This window comes from Sus scrofa, chromosome 10 (genome assembly GCF_054392235.1).
Source record: "Sus scrofa isolate SSC_HxYL_T2T_F1_AM1 chromosome 10, Sscrofa_HxYL_maternal_Yorkshire_Landrace_v2.0, whole genome shotgun sequence".
NCBI classification, from domain to species: domain Eukaryota; kingdom Metazoa; phylum Chordata; class Mammalia; order Artiodactyla; family Suidae; genus Sus; species Sus scrofa.
In genome coordinates, this window is record NC_139392.1 from 482524 (window position 1) to 499935 (window position 17412).

At 39.2% G+C, this 17412-nt stretch overlaps 1 protein-coding gene across 50 annotated transcripts in view; it reads left to right on the forward strand.

Moving 5' to 3' along the window:
* The window catches only part of KCNT2 (potassium sodium-activated channel subfamily T member 2), a 339459-nt gene that overhangs the window by 238424 nt on the left and 83623 nt on the right, over positions 1-17412 (forward strand). For all 50 annotated transcript variants that reach the window (XR_014817188.1, XR_014817189.1, XR_014817194.1 and 47 more), the window contains 3 exons: positions 11380-11529; positions 13171-13400; positions 16913-17126. Coding sequence is in view for 33 of the 50 variants with exons in the window: in XM_084978993.1 (XP_084835119.1) it covers positions 11380-11529; positions 13171-13400; positions 16913-17126 (594 nt within the window). In the remaining 17 variants the exon portion in view is untranslated. The remainder of the gene's footprint in view (positions 1-11379; positions 11530-13170; positions 13401-16912; positions 17127-17412) is intronic.

Sequence of the window (17412 nt, forward strand, 5' to 3'; positions counted from 1 at the left end):
TAAGGAACCTTGACCTCTGAATGTCCTAGGGGCAGCCTGCCTGGGCAGCCAGGCATCTCAGCAGTATGGATGCCCCTTGCTTACCTGTCTCCTCTTTTAGCTCACTTCCAGAATAAACTCCTGCACCCGTGTCTGAATGATGGAACCTGAATCACATGTCTGTTACCATAGCTAAAACCAGATCCCTAAAATCTGTGTCAAGATGTGAAAAGTCAGACATCGTGTCTCAGCAAGAGACTGGACGAGATTAAAAGAAACACACCCAATGGGATGTGCCAAAGGAAGGAAGTATCTGTTTTCTCTCCCAACTGGAAAAGAAAAAAAGAGGGGAATTATAAAAACTCCAGGAAAATTAAAAAAGAACTATAATAAATCAGATGAAAATGTGCCGTAATACTGAGAAATGGTCAGTCAGTTAGTAAAAGAATTCCTCCTTGATTTGCTTGGGGAACCACAGAGGAGGTTATATAATTATAGCATTCCACGTAACTCTTAAGTGAACTAATGGCAGTGATCCTGATAATGTAATCGCTGCACTCAGGTTCTTGTGCTCCCCCCCCAGCATTATTATAATTGATGTATAACATTGTTTAAGTGTAAGGTGTACAATGAGTTCTCCAGAAGCGGTGATATATTTATAGTCCATGAACAGAATACAGATGTTTATATTTTCAAGAATGTAAAAGGTGCAGCAAATGATACTTCGCAGTAACAGCAGGGACAAGAGGCTAATACCCTCAGCCTACAGAATGGAAAATCAAGAGATTTGTATCTGTCGTCATTGTTACTTTCTATGTACAACTTTGTGGGGAATCTGTTGTGAGAGAATTCTTTTCTCCTACACCTCAGACAAGGTGGTCAATAGCAAAGGCCTACATTGATGTGCTAATACAATTTGATAACATGTTTTTATGAAATATACCCTAAAACTCTTCAAATTAAGCCTAGAATTTAGAAGCATTTTTTTGGTCAATTTAAGTTATGAATAAAGTCACATGCTAAAAGTAGCAATGAGGAGTTCCCGTCTTGGTGCAGTGGAAATGAATCCAATTAGGAACCATGAGGTTTCGGGTTCGATCCCTGGCCTTGCTCAGTGGGTTAAGGATCCGGCATTGCCGTGAGCTGTGGTGTAGGTTGCAGACGAGGCTCGGATCCCGCGTTGCTGTGGCTGTGGTGTAGGCCGGGGGCTGCAGCTCCGATTAGACCCCTAGCCTGGGAACCTCCATATGCCGCAGGTACAGCCCTAAAAACACAAAAATTTTGGATTCAGGTTCCATCATTCAGCAATGAATAGAGCAATGAACAGAGTTAAAATATTGTTATGGTTTGGCCATTCCTTCCTTCATGCCGCAGATGATAATCTTTCAAACTGTAAATCACTGTGTTAGAAGTTTGGGAAATGCAGACATGGGTTCATTCTGGTCACAAAGAAACTAGTATTCTGTACAGGGCAGGACACAGGGTAAACATGGCTTATGTGTGGTCAGAATGTATTCTGTATTTCCCCTAGTAGATTTATCTTATTAATACAGTTTCTTTTAGCTCTGGTAAGATTCGTTGGCATCTCTGAGAATAAAGCCAATGATCACAAGCACAGACAGTAAAGAAACTTGCTAGTTACACATCATTTTAAAAGAGTAAAAAAAAAAATGCTCAGATGATAAAGTATAGGTAAGAACCATAGGCGCTTATGAAACTCCTGTGTCCCTAGATATGAATATTTATGGAATACGATTTCCTGAAGAATTCGCTGTGGTGTTCTAAACTGAAGAGGCAGGTACAGCAGAGCAGTGCAAAGGCGGAAAGGCACCGGGCACTTGGGTGGAGACTGACCATGTGTGTGTTCAGCAGGGAGACAGGCTGTGTTCGGAGGGAGTGGGGGAAGGTCCGTGTGAGCTGTCAATCTGTGTGAGTGCTGAAGGAGCAAGTTTGGAGTCAGTGGGCTATGAGGTCTTTAGTGATGGAATTAAAGAACTGAGAAAGCAGTGTCATTACGGGAGATGAATTTAGTTTTCACCCGACGGTTTGAAAAGTAGATGAAAAGGCTTTAGAGAATTTTAGAGTTTGTGTATGTGATAATTAGGTGGCTTCTTGAATTAAGTGAGCACTTCAGAAAACCACACTGGCGTGTCTGAAGAACAAACAAACTTTAAGGGGAGTGAGTTCTAGCCACTTCCAAACAATCAGCCTTTCACATTTAACGGTTGAACTCTATTTCATTTCTTCCTGAAATCTCTTCCCAAAGGGTGTTTGTTGTGTATGTTCACTGTTAATAGTGCTTGAAAGCTGTATAGCTTTTCTCTCTTCTCTCCACTTTCACAGCCATTTTTCTCATCCTGAGAATGGCAGACAGCTTTCTAGTTCCATCTGGTGGTAGAAAATTGATTATCATTCTCTATATTGCTTTAATCTTGGGTTTAATCTTAGGCCTCAGGTTTTAATTTTAATGTCTGATATCATATAAGGCTGGAGAAATTCTGCTTTTCAAGTGTAGGAAGGCATAAACCTCTTCCTGGTAGACCGAGTCATCATAATATTGAGTTTTATTACTTCTTCTACTTAGAGGTCTTGAATACTTTTCTTTCTAGATAAGATTGTCATTCTTGCGAATCAGATCAACCTGCAGACCAGCAAGAATAAACGCTCATCCAAAGCTGGGTATTAGCTATTTCTTTGGTAACCTCACCTGCTGTGGGAGCTTCTGTCTACCCTTATATGCTGTCTCGATTCCATAAATTACAATTACGTTTTCAAGGACACTGACTGCAATTTATCAAAATCATTTCTTTCACCTGTAGAGTTAACTCTGGATTCTTGACATTGACAGTAAAGGTGACTTGGAATATCATATAAATATTTTAAATTTTAAATAAAGGCAAAACTCTGAGATCTTTGTGTATTAAAATAATTCATCTGTGTGTTCTGAGAGGCTCCCGTAAAGAATATTAACCACTCTCTGGACCCAAACAGACATAAATTAGTGAACTACTAGAGTGTGGAATGAAATAACATGTTAATTTGAATTAGATTCAATCCTTTGATCACTTGTTTTAGACTTTTCAAATCCACTTTCAATCTAATGTAATAAGCTAATAAATGCATTTTCTTATTTCTTTAAAATGAAGCATCAATAAGGAAATTTTATCTTTTTTTGATTTTGATTTTGATTTTGATTTATTTATTTATTTTTTATTTTCCCACTGTACAGCAAGGGGATCAAGTTATCCTTACACGTATACATTACATTTTTTCCCCCACCCTTTGTTCTGTTGCAACATGAGTATCTAGACAAAGTTCTCAATGTTATTCAACAGGATCTCCTTGTAAATCTATTCTAAGTTGTGTCTGATAAGCCCAAGCTCCCGATCCCTCCCACTCCCTCCCCCTCCCATCAGGCAGCCACAAGTCTCTTCTCCAAGTCATGATTTTCTTTTCTGTGGAGATGTTCATTTGTGCTGGATATTAGATTCCAGTTATAAGTGATATCATATGGTCTTTGTCTTTGTCTTTCTGGCTCATTTCACTCAGGATGAGATTCTCTAGTTCCATCCATGTTGCTGCAAATGGCATTATGTCCTTCTTTTTTATGGCTGAGTAGTATTCCATTGTGTATATATACCACATCTTCCGAATCCAATCATCTGTTGATGGACATTTGGGTTGTTTCTATGTCCTGGCTATTGTGAATAGTGCTGCAATGAACATGCGGGTGCATGTGTCTCTTTTAGGTAGAGTTTTGTCTGGATATATGCCCAAGAGTGGGATTGTGGGGTCATATGGAAGTTCTATGTATAGATTTCTAAGGTATCTCCAAACTATTCTCCATAGTGGCTGTACCAGTTTACATTCCCACCAGCAGTGCAGGAGGGTTCCCTTTTCTCTACAACCCATCCAACATTTGTTATTTGTGGACTTATTAATGATGGCCATTCTGACTGGTGTGAGGTGGTATCTCATGATAGTTTTGATTTGCATTTCTCTTATGATCAGCGATGTTGAGCATTTTTTCATGTGTTGGCTGGCCATCTGCATATCTTCCTTAGAGAACAGTCTATTCAGGTCTTTTGCCCATTTTTCCATTGATTGATTGGCTTTTTTGCTGTTGGGCTGTATAGGTTGCTTATATATTCTAGAGATTAAGCCCTTGTCCGTTACATCATTTGAAACTATTTTCTTCCATTCTGAAAGTTGTCTTTTTGGTTTCTTTTTGGTTTCCTTTGCTGTGCAAAAGCTTTTCAGTTTGATGAGGTCCCATGGGTTTATTTTTGCTCTAATTTCTATTGCTTTGGGAGACTGACCTGAGAAAATATTCATGATATTGATGTCAGAGAGTGTTTTGCCTATGTTTTCTTCTAGGAGTTTGATGGTGTCCTGTCTTATGGAACTCTGCAAGCATAAATTTAAATGACATCCTTTTCCTAAGGCAAAGATTTTATAGGTAAAGCCTTTAATTGTTTATGGAAGAATGGACTTTGGCCCAGAGATACTTTGTGACAAGATGGTTTTTATTCCCATTGATGTGAAAATTATTTTGTTTGATAATAAAAATAAGTATATTAAAGCAACTAATTTTGCAATCAGTGTCAATTTTGGTGAATCTGAAACAGATCATTTATTGTATGTTTAAGTACAATATTTAGGACTGAGGAGAACAAAAATGTACTAGCAAAACAAACTCCGATACTTGCAAGGCAGAGGTGTTTAGGGTAACAGACGTGATATTGTAGGAGAGATGGATTTCCACTAAAGATTCACTGCATAACCTTGGAGGCAGAGTTTCATAATGTCCTGCACACTTGTCTTGAGTTCACTTTTAGTTCGAGAGCATCCTTAAAGGTGCAAAGAAGATATGAATGTAAAAACCAAATTTTACCATCTAAAAGTTATTACTCTGAGTTTTACAAAAGTGTAGGTCTTCATAGTCTTTATAAACACAGGAAGCTGTCAGGCCAATAAAGTTTTGTGCTGTTTGTAACAGAAATGCAAATCCCATTACTGAGCAGGGTCATTCAGGACATCCTTGAAATAGGAGCAGAGGATGTAGAGTAATAAGGTGCAACACACTGCATCTGAAACAGGAAATTCCAGTTAAATTCTTATTTTCTCCTTTTGGGAAAATTTGATGTGGGCAAACTTAAAACCCAAACCTTATCAGATTGTTTTACTGCATTCAGAGGTCTGTATGCAGCACATATCTGCAAAGAGCAGACCTAAGCATCTACCAGCTGACAGTCCTGTTCCAATTGTTTGGCGTGTTGAAGCACAGGAGACTTTATGTGAATTAATTTGCCTTCTGGCAATAAATACCTATTTGCCTTAAAAGTGTAATCATGCAGTCATGGATTAGGGATGTGCAACTTGCATTTGAAAGAAAAATAAACTCACTTGTCAAAATGAACTCACGCACCGTTGAAAAGTTAACTGGAACAAACAATATTTCCAACTTGGCAACAATACATGGAATAGACCAAACATACTGTTTGGGGAAGAAAAACAATACTTACCATAGTGAGAGGGGCTTTTGATGTTGCCCCAGGATTGGTGGCTATAACCTTAAACCAAGGAGAGGCAGTTCCTGCTGTGGCACAGTGGGTTAAGGATCTGACATTGCCACAGTAGATTTGACCCATGGCCTGAGAATCCATGTGACAAGGATGTGGCCGGAAAAAAAAAAAAAAGGAGAAAAAAAGGGTCAAGTATCCCATTTTCTTTTTTTTTTTTTTCTCGTCTTTTTTTTTTTTTTTTTTTTTTTTTTTTTTTTTTGTCTTTTTGCCTTTTCTAGGGCCGCTCCCGCAGCATATGGATGTTCCCAGGCTAGGGGTCGAATCGGAGCTGTAGCTGCCGGCCCTTTGCCAGAGCCATAGCAATGCAGGATCCGAGCCACGCCTGCAACCTACACCATAGATCACGGCAACGCCGGGTCCCCAACCCACTGAGCAAGGCCAGGGATCGAACCCGCAACCTCGTGGTTCCTCGTCAGATTCGTTAACCACTGAGCCACGACGGGAACTCCAAGTATCCCATTTTCTAATCTCTCCACCTTTCCATAGAAAGAGAAGATGAGAGAGAGACAAATAGAGCAGCACAGCGTTTTTGCACCTTCCCCCAGCCTCCTGAGCTGAAGTCCAAAAACTGACCTGCTGCTCGTAGACAGGAGGGGAGTCTGCGGGAATGGCAAACTGCATTTCGTTCTCTTGTTGGGCATCTGCACGTGTAGTTTTCTGTGATTATTTGAACAGGAGGGACCAAGAATTAGAGAGAGCAGAAACTTTCCTCCCATGTACGGGTTTCTAGCTGCACAACTGATGGCTGAAAAGGTTGGAGCCTTCTGTTACCCCATCTAAGGGTGTTGGCTTCAAGGTGAGGAAACCCAAGAAGCCAGAGACTTCGGGGTGTGTCACTGGGAAAGGGATGAGGGGCAGCGGAAGGGAGTGTCCTTTGTCGCATTGATGATAGACAGAGGCCCACCTGCACCCCTACAAAGCATCTTCACCTGTTTCTACAGGATGCCTTTGCTGGGCCCTGGATGATCAGTCCTTCAGGGCAGCCTCATCCCAGGGAGAATTTACTTGGGCGGGAGGATTGGACGTTCCGCTTGGAGGGGACTGGGTTCTTAATAACCAAACGTGATTTAAAGGAAATGGGATCGGCTCACGACGTGATTATAGGGCAGGAATGGGCGATGTGACAGAGCGTGGGGAAGGCGGCAAGGTCTTGAAGAATTTGACGTGGAAGTTGTAATTCATTTCACCAGTCATTTTTTTCCCGTTTTCTCATAAACCATTCTCTAACACTCCTCCTTACGTGTTCCATTTTCTTTCCCAAATATTTTTTTTCTCATGAAGACCTCAGTTTAGAATTTAAAATGAAGACAAAGGCAGACGTAGCTTCTTGTCCTTCTAGGATGCCCACTGAAGTTTCTCTAAAGCGCTCCTGACTGTGATATCGGAGGCACGATCTCACATCATGACCCTTAATTCAGGGCCGGTAAAGATGCTTTCAAGTACTGGGCATACACTTTTATTCTGTACTTCCTTGGTTTTCTTAGTAGGATATTTTCTTTTCATATGCCTCTTCTTATTTTCTTTCTTTTTCTAATCACACTTTGACAAGTAGCTGGAGCTGGCAATTATTTTGAAAATAAAGGTGGCCATAAACTTGTCGAGGAAGAATTTATTACTATTTAATTACCAGTTGATATGGTAGAGTAGCCTCAAGAGGATGTGAAATAGACTGCGGGCTACACTGTTTTACAGGTTGGCGTATACTTTGAGGTTAATGGTAAATGCACAAGCCAACTTTTTTCCCTAAATGTTCCTTTGGTTAGCATAAACAGTTTAAATATTTATTAAATGGCTTTTCTTAATTTTCACTTAGCTTTCCATTCTTTGCTTTTTGTCCTTAATATCTTTTGTGGTTTTACTCCTGCTGAGATTAAAATCATGTCGTGTCCATTTATGATTATGGAGCTCTGTGATTTTCCCCCCATAATTCTAATAGCAAATTCATCGTAGGGAAAGTAATGGGTGAAACCTAAAAATGATGCTGGTGAAGGAGACAGGAATTATCTAATTAGAAAGCAGAACATGTAGTAATTGAGCATGAAGAACATTGTTCAATTTTTCTTTGTTCATTTAACCAAACATTTATTAAGCCCTTACTCCTTGTCAGAACAGATGTCAGGTCTCGGACAGAGCGGCAAACCAGACATGATTCTTTTCCTCATGGGGCCTGTTTCAGGGAAGCAGGACATCAAGGATTAATTAACAAGATTTAGTGTTGAGAGTTCCCGTTGTGGCTCAGTGGTAACGAGTCTGACTAGGATCCGTGAGGATACAGGTTCGACCCCTGGCCTTGCTCAGTGGGTTAAGGATCCGATGTTGCCGTGAGCTATGGTGTAGGTCACAGACATGGCTTGGATCTGGCATGGCTGTGGCTGTGCTGTAGGCCAGCGGCTGCAGCTCCAATTCAACCCCTAGCCTGGGAACCTCCATATGCTTCAGGTGTATCCCAAAAAAGCCAAAAAAAAAAAAAAAAATTAGCTATAATGGTATCCTGAAGAAAGTATGCCACTGCACGGCTGAGGACGTAATGACTGAGCTGTGGGTCCAAAAATGAGGACGGCTTGGAAGGTAGAAGGAACAGCATCGCAAGAGGCCTGGATAAGACAGAGTTTCCTGTTCAAGGGAAATTAGAGTCTGCCAATGGCTGGAGCTCCCAAGAGAAAGAAGTCAGAAATAATAGATGGCATTTGAGGGACTGGCATGGCGTAGTCCAGGAGGGCTTTGTAATGATGCTCAGAAAGTTCACCTTATTCAAACGGAAGGAGGAAGCCCTGTAAACATTTTAAGCAGGAGAGTGTCATGAGGGGATCTGAGATTTTGAAATTCACTCTTATTGTAGCACCAATCAATACAGGAGGCAAGGAGATAGGTTAGGACTGTTTTTTGGTTTTGGGGGGGGATTTTTGATTTCGCCATGATGCTTTGTAAGCATTAGTACTTGCATTTTTCCTGTTATCTTTATGGATATTTATTTATCTATTTATTTCTTCATTTAATTTTCATCTCTCTGATGGCCATGGGTACCTAAGGCATTAATTTTGATTTTTCTCTTCCATCAGCAAATACTTTAAGGTCCACCTTCAGAACATGCCTAGAGCCTCACCTGGTCCAGGTCAACATCTTCTGCCCCAGTCATTGCAGTAAACCCCTCACGGGCCATTTGTCTTTTCTCCAGTCTCTTCAGAAAAGAGTGACCAGAGGGATTTTTGCAAAATATAAGTCGGAATCTTTTGCAAAATCTCCGAAGCAAAGTCAAAGTCATTGTAAGATTTTACCATTCCCTGGGTGACCTCTCCCCCTGCCAGTTACTTCTCCTCCCCCCACGCCAGGCAAACTGGCCTAGTTCTACCTGAGCCATACCAGGCGTTCCCCTGCCGCAGGAAAGCACTTGCTGCTGCTTCTGCCCGAAACAGTCTTCTCCCACATGGGCTCCTCACTCCTTCTCTTCAGGATTTTTCCTTCAGTATCATCCTATCAGCAAGACCTTCCTCCAGGATACTATTTATTGTCCAGTGCATGCTAAAAATTATTTCCCTCTCTGCTTTATTCTTCCCCCCACACTTAGCACTGCCAACACATAGCATAATTTGCTTCATTGTCAGTCTTCCTCCACTGAAGGCTTTAGGAAAGAAAGCATGTCTGTCCTTTTTGTCAGCTGCCACAGCCTTGAAATCTAGAGCCTTTGTCAACACATCTCAAGTGCTCAATCTGTATTTCATGTAGGAATTAACAGGTGAGAACTGACCATGCCCGTTTGCATTAGGTGGATGTACTAATTCCCAACATTTCTCAAGCACTTAACATGAGCTGAAGGGAGTAAGATGTGTTGTTACCATTAGACGAACTTAGAGGTTCTTGCTACCTATTGAAGGTTTTTGGAGAAATCGGAAAGAGGTGTCGCCTGGGTAAAAGGCACCAATATAAAATAGCATGAGAACAAGCAAATGATTTAAGGAAACTTATCCAAACTGTCCTTGTCTGACCCCTTCCTTTTCTGGTCCCTTCTGAGTTACCAAATTTTATTTCCATTTCAGCCCCTAGAATTCGATTTATGATCCTCTTGAACAGCTTTTAGTGCCCTTATATGACAGTTATTTGACCCTATGCTGCCTTTTGGATGCCAAACAAACCCTGATGAATTACTACCACTTTCTCTTACATTTTCAGCTCTTTAAATGGATTCGGTCTTTGCCAGATACTATCTTGCTGAGTAGCAATATGGTACATACCAAAGATAGTTTTCTTTCTGTTGGCCAAAGGGAATGTTTTCTCCGTCACGAACAATCATTCTCAGAGAGTAGTAGTTAGTTACAGCCCTGGGTAGTCCATGGTCAAATGTATTTTCTTTTCTTTTCCTATTTCCAAAAATAAATTAACATTATAGGAGAAAAGGGTAAAGAGTTTAAGAGCGAGCTTGTTCATATTCTTGCCTAAGCATGTTGAACTTGGTTCCAAAATTCAGCAGTGAGAAAGATAGAAGCAAAATAATAATGGAAGCCACCGTTTCCTGAGGATTACTCTGCTCCCAGAATTTGCTAAGTGACTGACTTGTGTTATCTCATTGTATCTAACCCAGTAAGACTGATACTGTTTTTCACAGAGATGTAAAGTATCAGAGAAGGGAAATAACTCACCCACGATTACAGAGCTGGGGTTCAGATCAGGCAATCAGATTGCAAGTCTCAGGCTCTTTACTCTTAAGCAGCCCTAAGAGGGATCAAAGTACAAGTGAAATATACTTGGAAAATATGTTTTTTAAAAACATAGTAACACTTTGAAAATATTTATAAATGTTTTATGTCCCTAATTATCCTTTGGAAAAAAACTCAGAAGTTAAAATGTGATAGATATGAGTTGTTATCTACTTTCACCCGTTCAGAATCTACAAGGATTGTTATGAAATGTTTTGACTTTTACAAATTAATCACTTTAGAGTGCATTTTATACTTATATAATTCATAAACTTTATTCAGCAAAAATGAATAGAAGTTATTTTACAAAATGGGAAAAATCATTATTGTATATTCACAATAAAAGTTTTCATAATTTGAATTGTTAGTATAGTTCCAAGGCCACTGAACATAATATTCTAGAAGAAAAGAAACTGCCAGTTCTGTGATAAAGTATCTTTAAAAAAAAATACTTCTGGAGAACTCTTTTGGAAATTCTTACTTTTATCACAAAGAAGTGTCTTTTCCTAACTGCTACACAGGTGGAAGAAAGCCAGTGCAATAATATGGACAGAAATTACGAGTATGTTTTCTTCAGAATCCAACTGATAAGTTGAGATGTATATATTTATAATTTTAAATACAAAGCAAAGTCAGTTCCATACGGAAGCCAAGTGTGTATCATCAGTGTGTGTGGGGAAAGTGGGGCGTATTATTGAGACTGTAAGAGAAGCATTACATACAGGTTGGGCACACCATGACAGGTGTAAACAAAGACTAAAAAGCCTTATTTTAGTTAGAGGGGAGGCGTTATTCTAGCCAAGTGTTTACTTAGATTAGATGTTGTATGTCATTGGTTCACGATCATGATACCTGCTTGTATTAACTGGATTGTGAAAACCTTCTACTTTGGAAGAGTTTGCCGTCTCTCAAGCGGCTATACTGTGTTGGTTTGAAAGTTCCTATGGCAACTCTTAGTAAGTATTGCAGATAACATCATTTTAAGCACCGCACAGTTACTACTTTGAACCGTGCTTGCCTGTTCTTACAGTTGGAAAACTCCACGATTGGGATGACAACTAAATGTTGAACCACATTGACTGTTTTTCTCTGTGTGTGTGTATGTGTGGATGCTTTTGTTGCAGAGAAGGCCAGCAGTCGCCAGAGCAGTGGCAGAAGATGTATGGCAGGTGCTCTGGGAATGAAGTCTACCACATCGTTTTGGAAGAAAGCACATTTTTTGCTGAATATGAAGGAAAGAGCTTCACATATGCTTCTTTCCATGCACACAAAAAGTATGTGTCTGCTTCCAGAGTGGAATTAAAATATTAATCAGTCATGCATTTTAAACACAGTTTTCCATAATATAACCCTTACTGGTATTTGTGAGTTGCAAGTATTCTTGAATTTTTGACATAATTTTTGAGACATTTGAATTCTAGCCTTTTGGAGAGTCTTTCTCTACAAGTTAAGATTATTGATAATAAAGTATAATTTAGTAGGAAAATTGATTTTAGTATCTTCAAAATATATATTTTAATCCTGTAAAAATCACAAATGCATGAAAGTGAATGTTCTTTACAGATCTAAATTTTAAGGTATTGATTAAAAATTTAAGCAAAGAGGAGTTCCCGTTGTGGTGCAGTGGTTAACGAATCCGACTAGGAACCATGAGGTTGCGGGTTCAGTCCCTGCCCTTGCTCAGTGGGTTAACGATCAGGCGTTGCCGTGAGCTGTGGTGTAGGTTGCAGACACGGCTCGGATCCCACGTTGCTGTGGCTCTGGCGTAGGCCACGGGCTACAGCTCCGATTGGACCCCTAGCCTGGGAACCTCCATATGCCGCGGGAGTGGCCCAAAGAAATAGCAAAAAGACCAAAAACAAACAAACAAACAAACAAACAAACAAATTTAAGCAAAGTAAGAATGATGTTTACAAAAACCAGACATTTTAAAAACTTTCTTTGGCCAGAAAAATGAGTTAAAAGTAAATGTTAGTAACTTTCAATTCAAACATAGAACATAAGTTCTTTCTTTTTGAGAGAAATTATTTACTTAATAAATAAAAAGTATGCCTGTCATGAAAGTAATATATTGTTAGTATTATGAAAATATTAACATGACCTTTTAAAGATTTGTAATATATCAGTATATTCCACACACATAATAGCTAAAGTATTTAATTCTCAACATGATTCTATTTATGTATTATTATATTTAAAATATTTTTGTTTGATTTATTTATAAGACTATTGAAATAAAAATATTGTTTGAAGTGTCATCCAAAAAGTATATCAGAAATTTTAAGTAACATCTGTTACATTCAGTGGTTGTTATTTCTCCTAATTAAGCTGCTTATCTATTCTAAACGAATGATTTTCTCTAAACATTTTTTTTTAAATTCTAGACAGAGCAAAAATAAATTTAGGCACCCTGATTCTTTCTTATGTGACTTTAGCAAGTTTCTTCCTCTCTCTTAGGCCAATGGCTTTCAGATTTTTTTTTAGCTAAAGTACAAAATACTGTTTTTGTCTTTTTTGGCCAGATTAAGATAGAGATTTAATGGTAAGACCCAGTACACACACACAAAATTTAGCAAAAGTTATTACCCTTACTAAATGATATGCACTCTGATTTTTCTATTGTCTTTTATACTCATCTTCTTTGTTAAAAATATATAGTCGTAATCAACTAAATTGATTTCTCAACACACTAAGGATATAGTTTCTTTTCCTATGAAAACAAGAGCCTGGAACTTTTAGGATCCTATCAGGCTTTAAAATGTTTCTATCTGAGGTTTTAACTTTCCTTTGCCTTATATAAGTTGGCTTATTTTCTTACATATAGAAACTTAAAAAAAAAAAAACAAACAAACAAAAACGTAAGACCTTTGCTGAGTTTTAATTCTTAAACTGTTTTATTTTCTTTTTAAATGAAGGTTTGGTGTCTGCTTGATCGGCATCAGGCGGGAGGACAATAAAAACATTTTGCTGAATCCAGGTCCTCGATGCATCATGAACGCTACAGATATTTGTTTCTATATCAATATTACCAAAGAGGAGAATTCAGCATTTAAAAACCAAGACCAGCAGAAAAAAAACAATGTATCAAGGTCGTTTTATCATGGACCTTCTAGATTACCTGTACATAGCATTATTGCCAGCATGGGTAAGTACAAATAAATTTGAAAATACCATTAGTTTCTTTCCTTAAAAACAATAATAAATATACTTTAATTTTTATTATAATTTCAAAGTAAATTTAAAACATACTTGTATATATTATATACTTGGCTTAACTAAATAACAGGATACAGAACAAAATTTCTAATCTCTGGGTGAGAAATGAAGCTAATTTAAAAGCTGTAATAATTAGTTCATATATCTGACTTGAATATAAGCAACTGTATTTGTATATTTCTTTGTAAGTTTTATATTCAGTTATCAATAGCAGCTATTTCAAATCTCTATTTTTTTCCACAACTCTCCTATTGTTTTCTCATTCTCACCATTGAGTTTAGATTCTATGACACAGTAATTTTTTTAAAAAAGATTTAGACAAATAAGAATTTCCTCTACATTTTGCCACCAAATCACCTACAAACCTACATGCATTTAGTTTCTATCACAAGGAAAATGTGTTCTTTTTTTTTTTTTTCCAGCTTCTAATATTTTAATATGGCTCATCATTTATGTAATGGACCCATCTCCATTACCTCGTTAGGGACTTTATTCTTTAATTCATCCGCATTACCTAACTTCATCTTTTCTCAAAAATCACTGGTTCCTCCCTCCCTCTGTCTCTCTCTAACACACACACACACACACACACACACACACATGCTTCTGGACCATCTTCACAGATAAATTCCTCTGAAGTGATGTCCTCAGTCACTGGCTTGAAATCTTAATTTCCCTCACTTCTCTACCAGTTCAGTCTGAAATCTGCAATCATTATATCACTGGAACTGCGCTGGCCAGGCCACCCTCTCCTCTTTGTCACGAAACCCAGTGGTCGTCTTCACAGCCTGTGACGGAGTTGCCACGTTCTTCTTAAAACGCTGCAATGCCTGCTCTGTGCATCCTGGGCGTTCCTTTGCTCTGAATCTGTGCTCAGAGGTTCAGTTGCTGTGTAACCACTCTGTTGGTGGAGTACCGTTGGAAAGCGTTTCCGGGACAGTCCTAGCAAACAAACGTACATAGTGTTGGAGAAACTGACCAGCATCGTTAAGAAATAAGGAGACTGTGTAACAGGACAGAAGCAGACTCACAGATGCAGACAACAAACTAATGGTTATCAGTGTGTGGGGGGGGAGGTATGTGAGGGAATTAAGAGGTGCAGATTGCAAGATACAAGAAATGTATAGCACAAGAAACACAGCCAATAGTTTATATGAAGCATGATCTACAAAAATACTGAACCACCATGTTGCACACCTGAAACTAATACAATGTTCTAATTCAACTATACTTCAATAAAAATAAAGATAAAATGTCATAAGTCAACTGAACTTCAATTTAAGAAGAAAGAACTGAGAGTTCCCGCTGTGGCGCAACAGGATTGGTGGCGACTCTGGAGCCCTGGGACTCAGGCTGGATCCCAGGCCTGGCAGAGTGGGTTAGGGATCTGGTGTTGCCATAGCTGTGGCTTGGATCTGATCCCTGACCTGGAAACTCCATATACCTTGTGGCAGCCAAAAAAAAATAAAAATAAAAATAAAAAAGCAGTGAAAAACAAAACTTAAAAAAAAATAAAGGAAAAAAGAACTGGAGTTCCCTTGTGCAGTGGGTTAAGGATGCAGCATTATCACTGCAGCAGCTCAGGTCACTGCTGTGGCTTGGGTTCAGTCCCTGACCTAGGAACTTCCACATGCCATGTGTGTGGCCAAAAAAATAGAAAGAAAAAAGAACTAAGTGGAGTGACCCAGGATGGGTGAACAACCAAAACCATGGCAGGTGGCGGGTAATAGACTCTGAAGATGAATGATATAAAGCTGTGTATTACAGGAGATTAAAGGAAAATGGTCTGAAAGAGGCAGTGACAACATTGAGGCTATTTTCTGCACCCCCAAAACAGAGCCATCTCTTTAGAATCCTAGGGAAAGATGCCAGGAAAGAGTCAGTTTTCCTTAGGGGAGGAAAAGGCTCACGGACGAAGGTGTTTCCGAAATGGTAACTGCTTTTTAAATAGTGTTTCCCTGCCACATTCTGACTTTCTCATGATCACTTCCCGCCTGCTTAGCTTGCTGCCAAACACCAGTGTTGGCAGAATTCTCCCGAAGTAACACATCTCCCTGTGATATGCAGGAAAATGACAGGTAATTAGAGGTGATACGGGGTCAGATACATCCGGGAAGGGGTGGATTCAGAGAACAGGGTTCCTTAGGAATCAGGTAGGGATTTAATCCCTCAAACAAGAGTAGAGGTCAGCTTTACGTAAACAACGAGACATGTCTCTTTCCTCCCAAACAGAAATAAGGGTAGACACCCTGGGTGGAGCGCTCATGTTCACTAGGGAGTGGAACGACTTCTGCAAGAACTTCTCTTTTCTCTCTAAATCAAACAGTGCTGTCTGCTTGCGGAGGATGTGTCATAAACGTGGATTACAGTTCATATTAGGATGTAAATGATACCACATGGGCTTTATTTTTATAAATCGAATTTGTGATCCACTCTGATTAAAATGGAAAATTTAATCTCATTTTCTCTATGATCCTCATCTTCCTAAGATAGATTGAATTATAAATTAATCCTTATAAATGGTGCTAAAAAAACTGTTCCAGTGTATACCAACCAGCTTTATCTTTGCTCACATGTGGGCATTGCTGAGCGCTGGTCACCACATCCTTTTCTGGGGTGTAGCTGTCCTCGTCATATTCCTGAATGCCCCTCACAGGTAATAGGTGCTTCAAAAACGAGACAAAATAAAGACGAAGGGCTTTTAGAAGGATGCTATCAGTAAGTACATAAATGAAGTGAGTGATTTGAAGTGGTGGCCACCATCAGTTACACTGTATCTTTTTCTGCAGAAAGGGGGAAACGTCAACTTCCCATAAATTGATGATTACATTGATTTTTAAGTTTTAATGAAAAAATCTCAAAGGAATTTGTTTCTTCTGTTTATTATTCCTCGAGCACCCTGAGTATTTTAGGGCCACACCTGCAGTATTTGGGAGTTCCCAGGCTAGGCGTCAAATCAGAGCTACAGTTGCCAGCCAAAGCCACGGCCACAGCCACAGCCACAGCTTAAGGCAATGCTGGATCCTTAACCTACTGAGAGAAGCCAGGTTCGAACCTACATTTTCATGGATACTAGTTGGGTCCATTCCTACTGAGCCACAATGGGAACGCCCTGCTCATGTTACATAAATATAAATTTAAACAAGGTATTTTTTTTAACTTAAATTTCTGTGTGTTTCAGGATTTCACAAATCATGTTTCATTCTACAGGGGCTAGTTGTAGCAAATACACTTTTGTACAAAGATGGGGCATTTTTCCGTATGGGTAAAAATGCCCATATTACAAAGAAATAAATAACCTTTGAGATTAAAGGATAAACTCTATGCAGTGTATTTCCTGGTTGTACTGGCTGTATTTCATTTCACTTGGATCAGCAAATGGTTGTTGCATCCTCTAGGTGGCAAATGCCTTGATGGATTTTCGTTGTTTCATTGTTCTAGGTACTGTGGCCATAGACTTGCAAGACACAAGCTGTAGATCAGCAAGTGGTCCTACCCTGTCTCTTCCTACAGAAGGAAGCAAAGAAATCCGAAGACCTAGTATTGCTCCCGTTTTAGAGGTTGCAGATACGTCATCCATTCAAACATGTGATCTCCTAAGTGATCAATCAGAAGATGAAACTACACCAGATGAAGAAGTGTCCTCAAACTTGGAGTATGTTTGTAAGATTTCCCGGGATTTCTGCTTGCCCCAAAGAACTCATGTTCTTCCCTTCTGGACCTCCTAGAATTAATCCTACACTCTGCTACCAAAACACCCTTCCTATTAGCCACTCTCTCTCTTGACGATCAAGTATTCTAAGCCCTCAGATTTCTGGCTTCAACAGATATTTATCTCATTTAGCCTCATTTTTCTCTGTATTATCCTCTATCCTTAAAGCAAAAATAGGTAAATGAGCGCTTCCATGACAGAAACTGTCTTTTCATAATGATATGGTCTT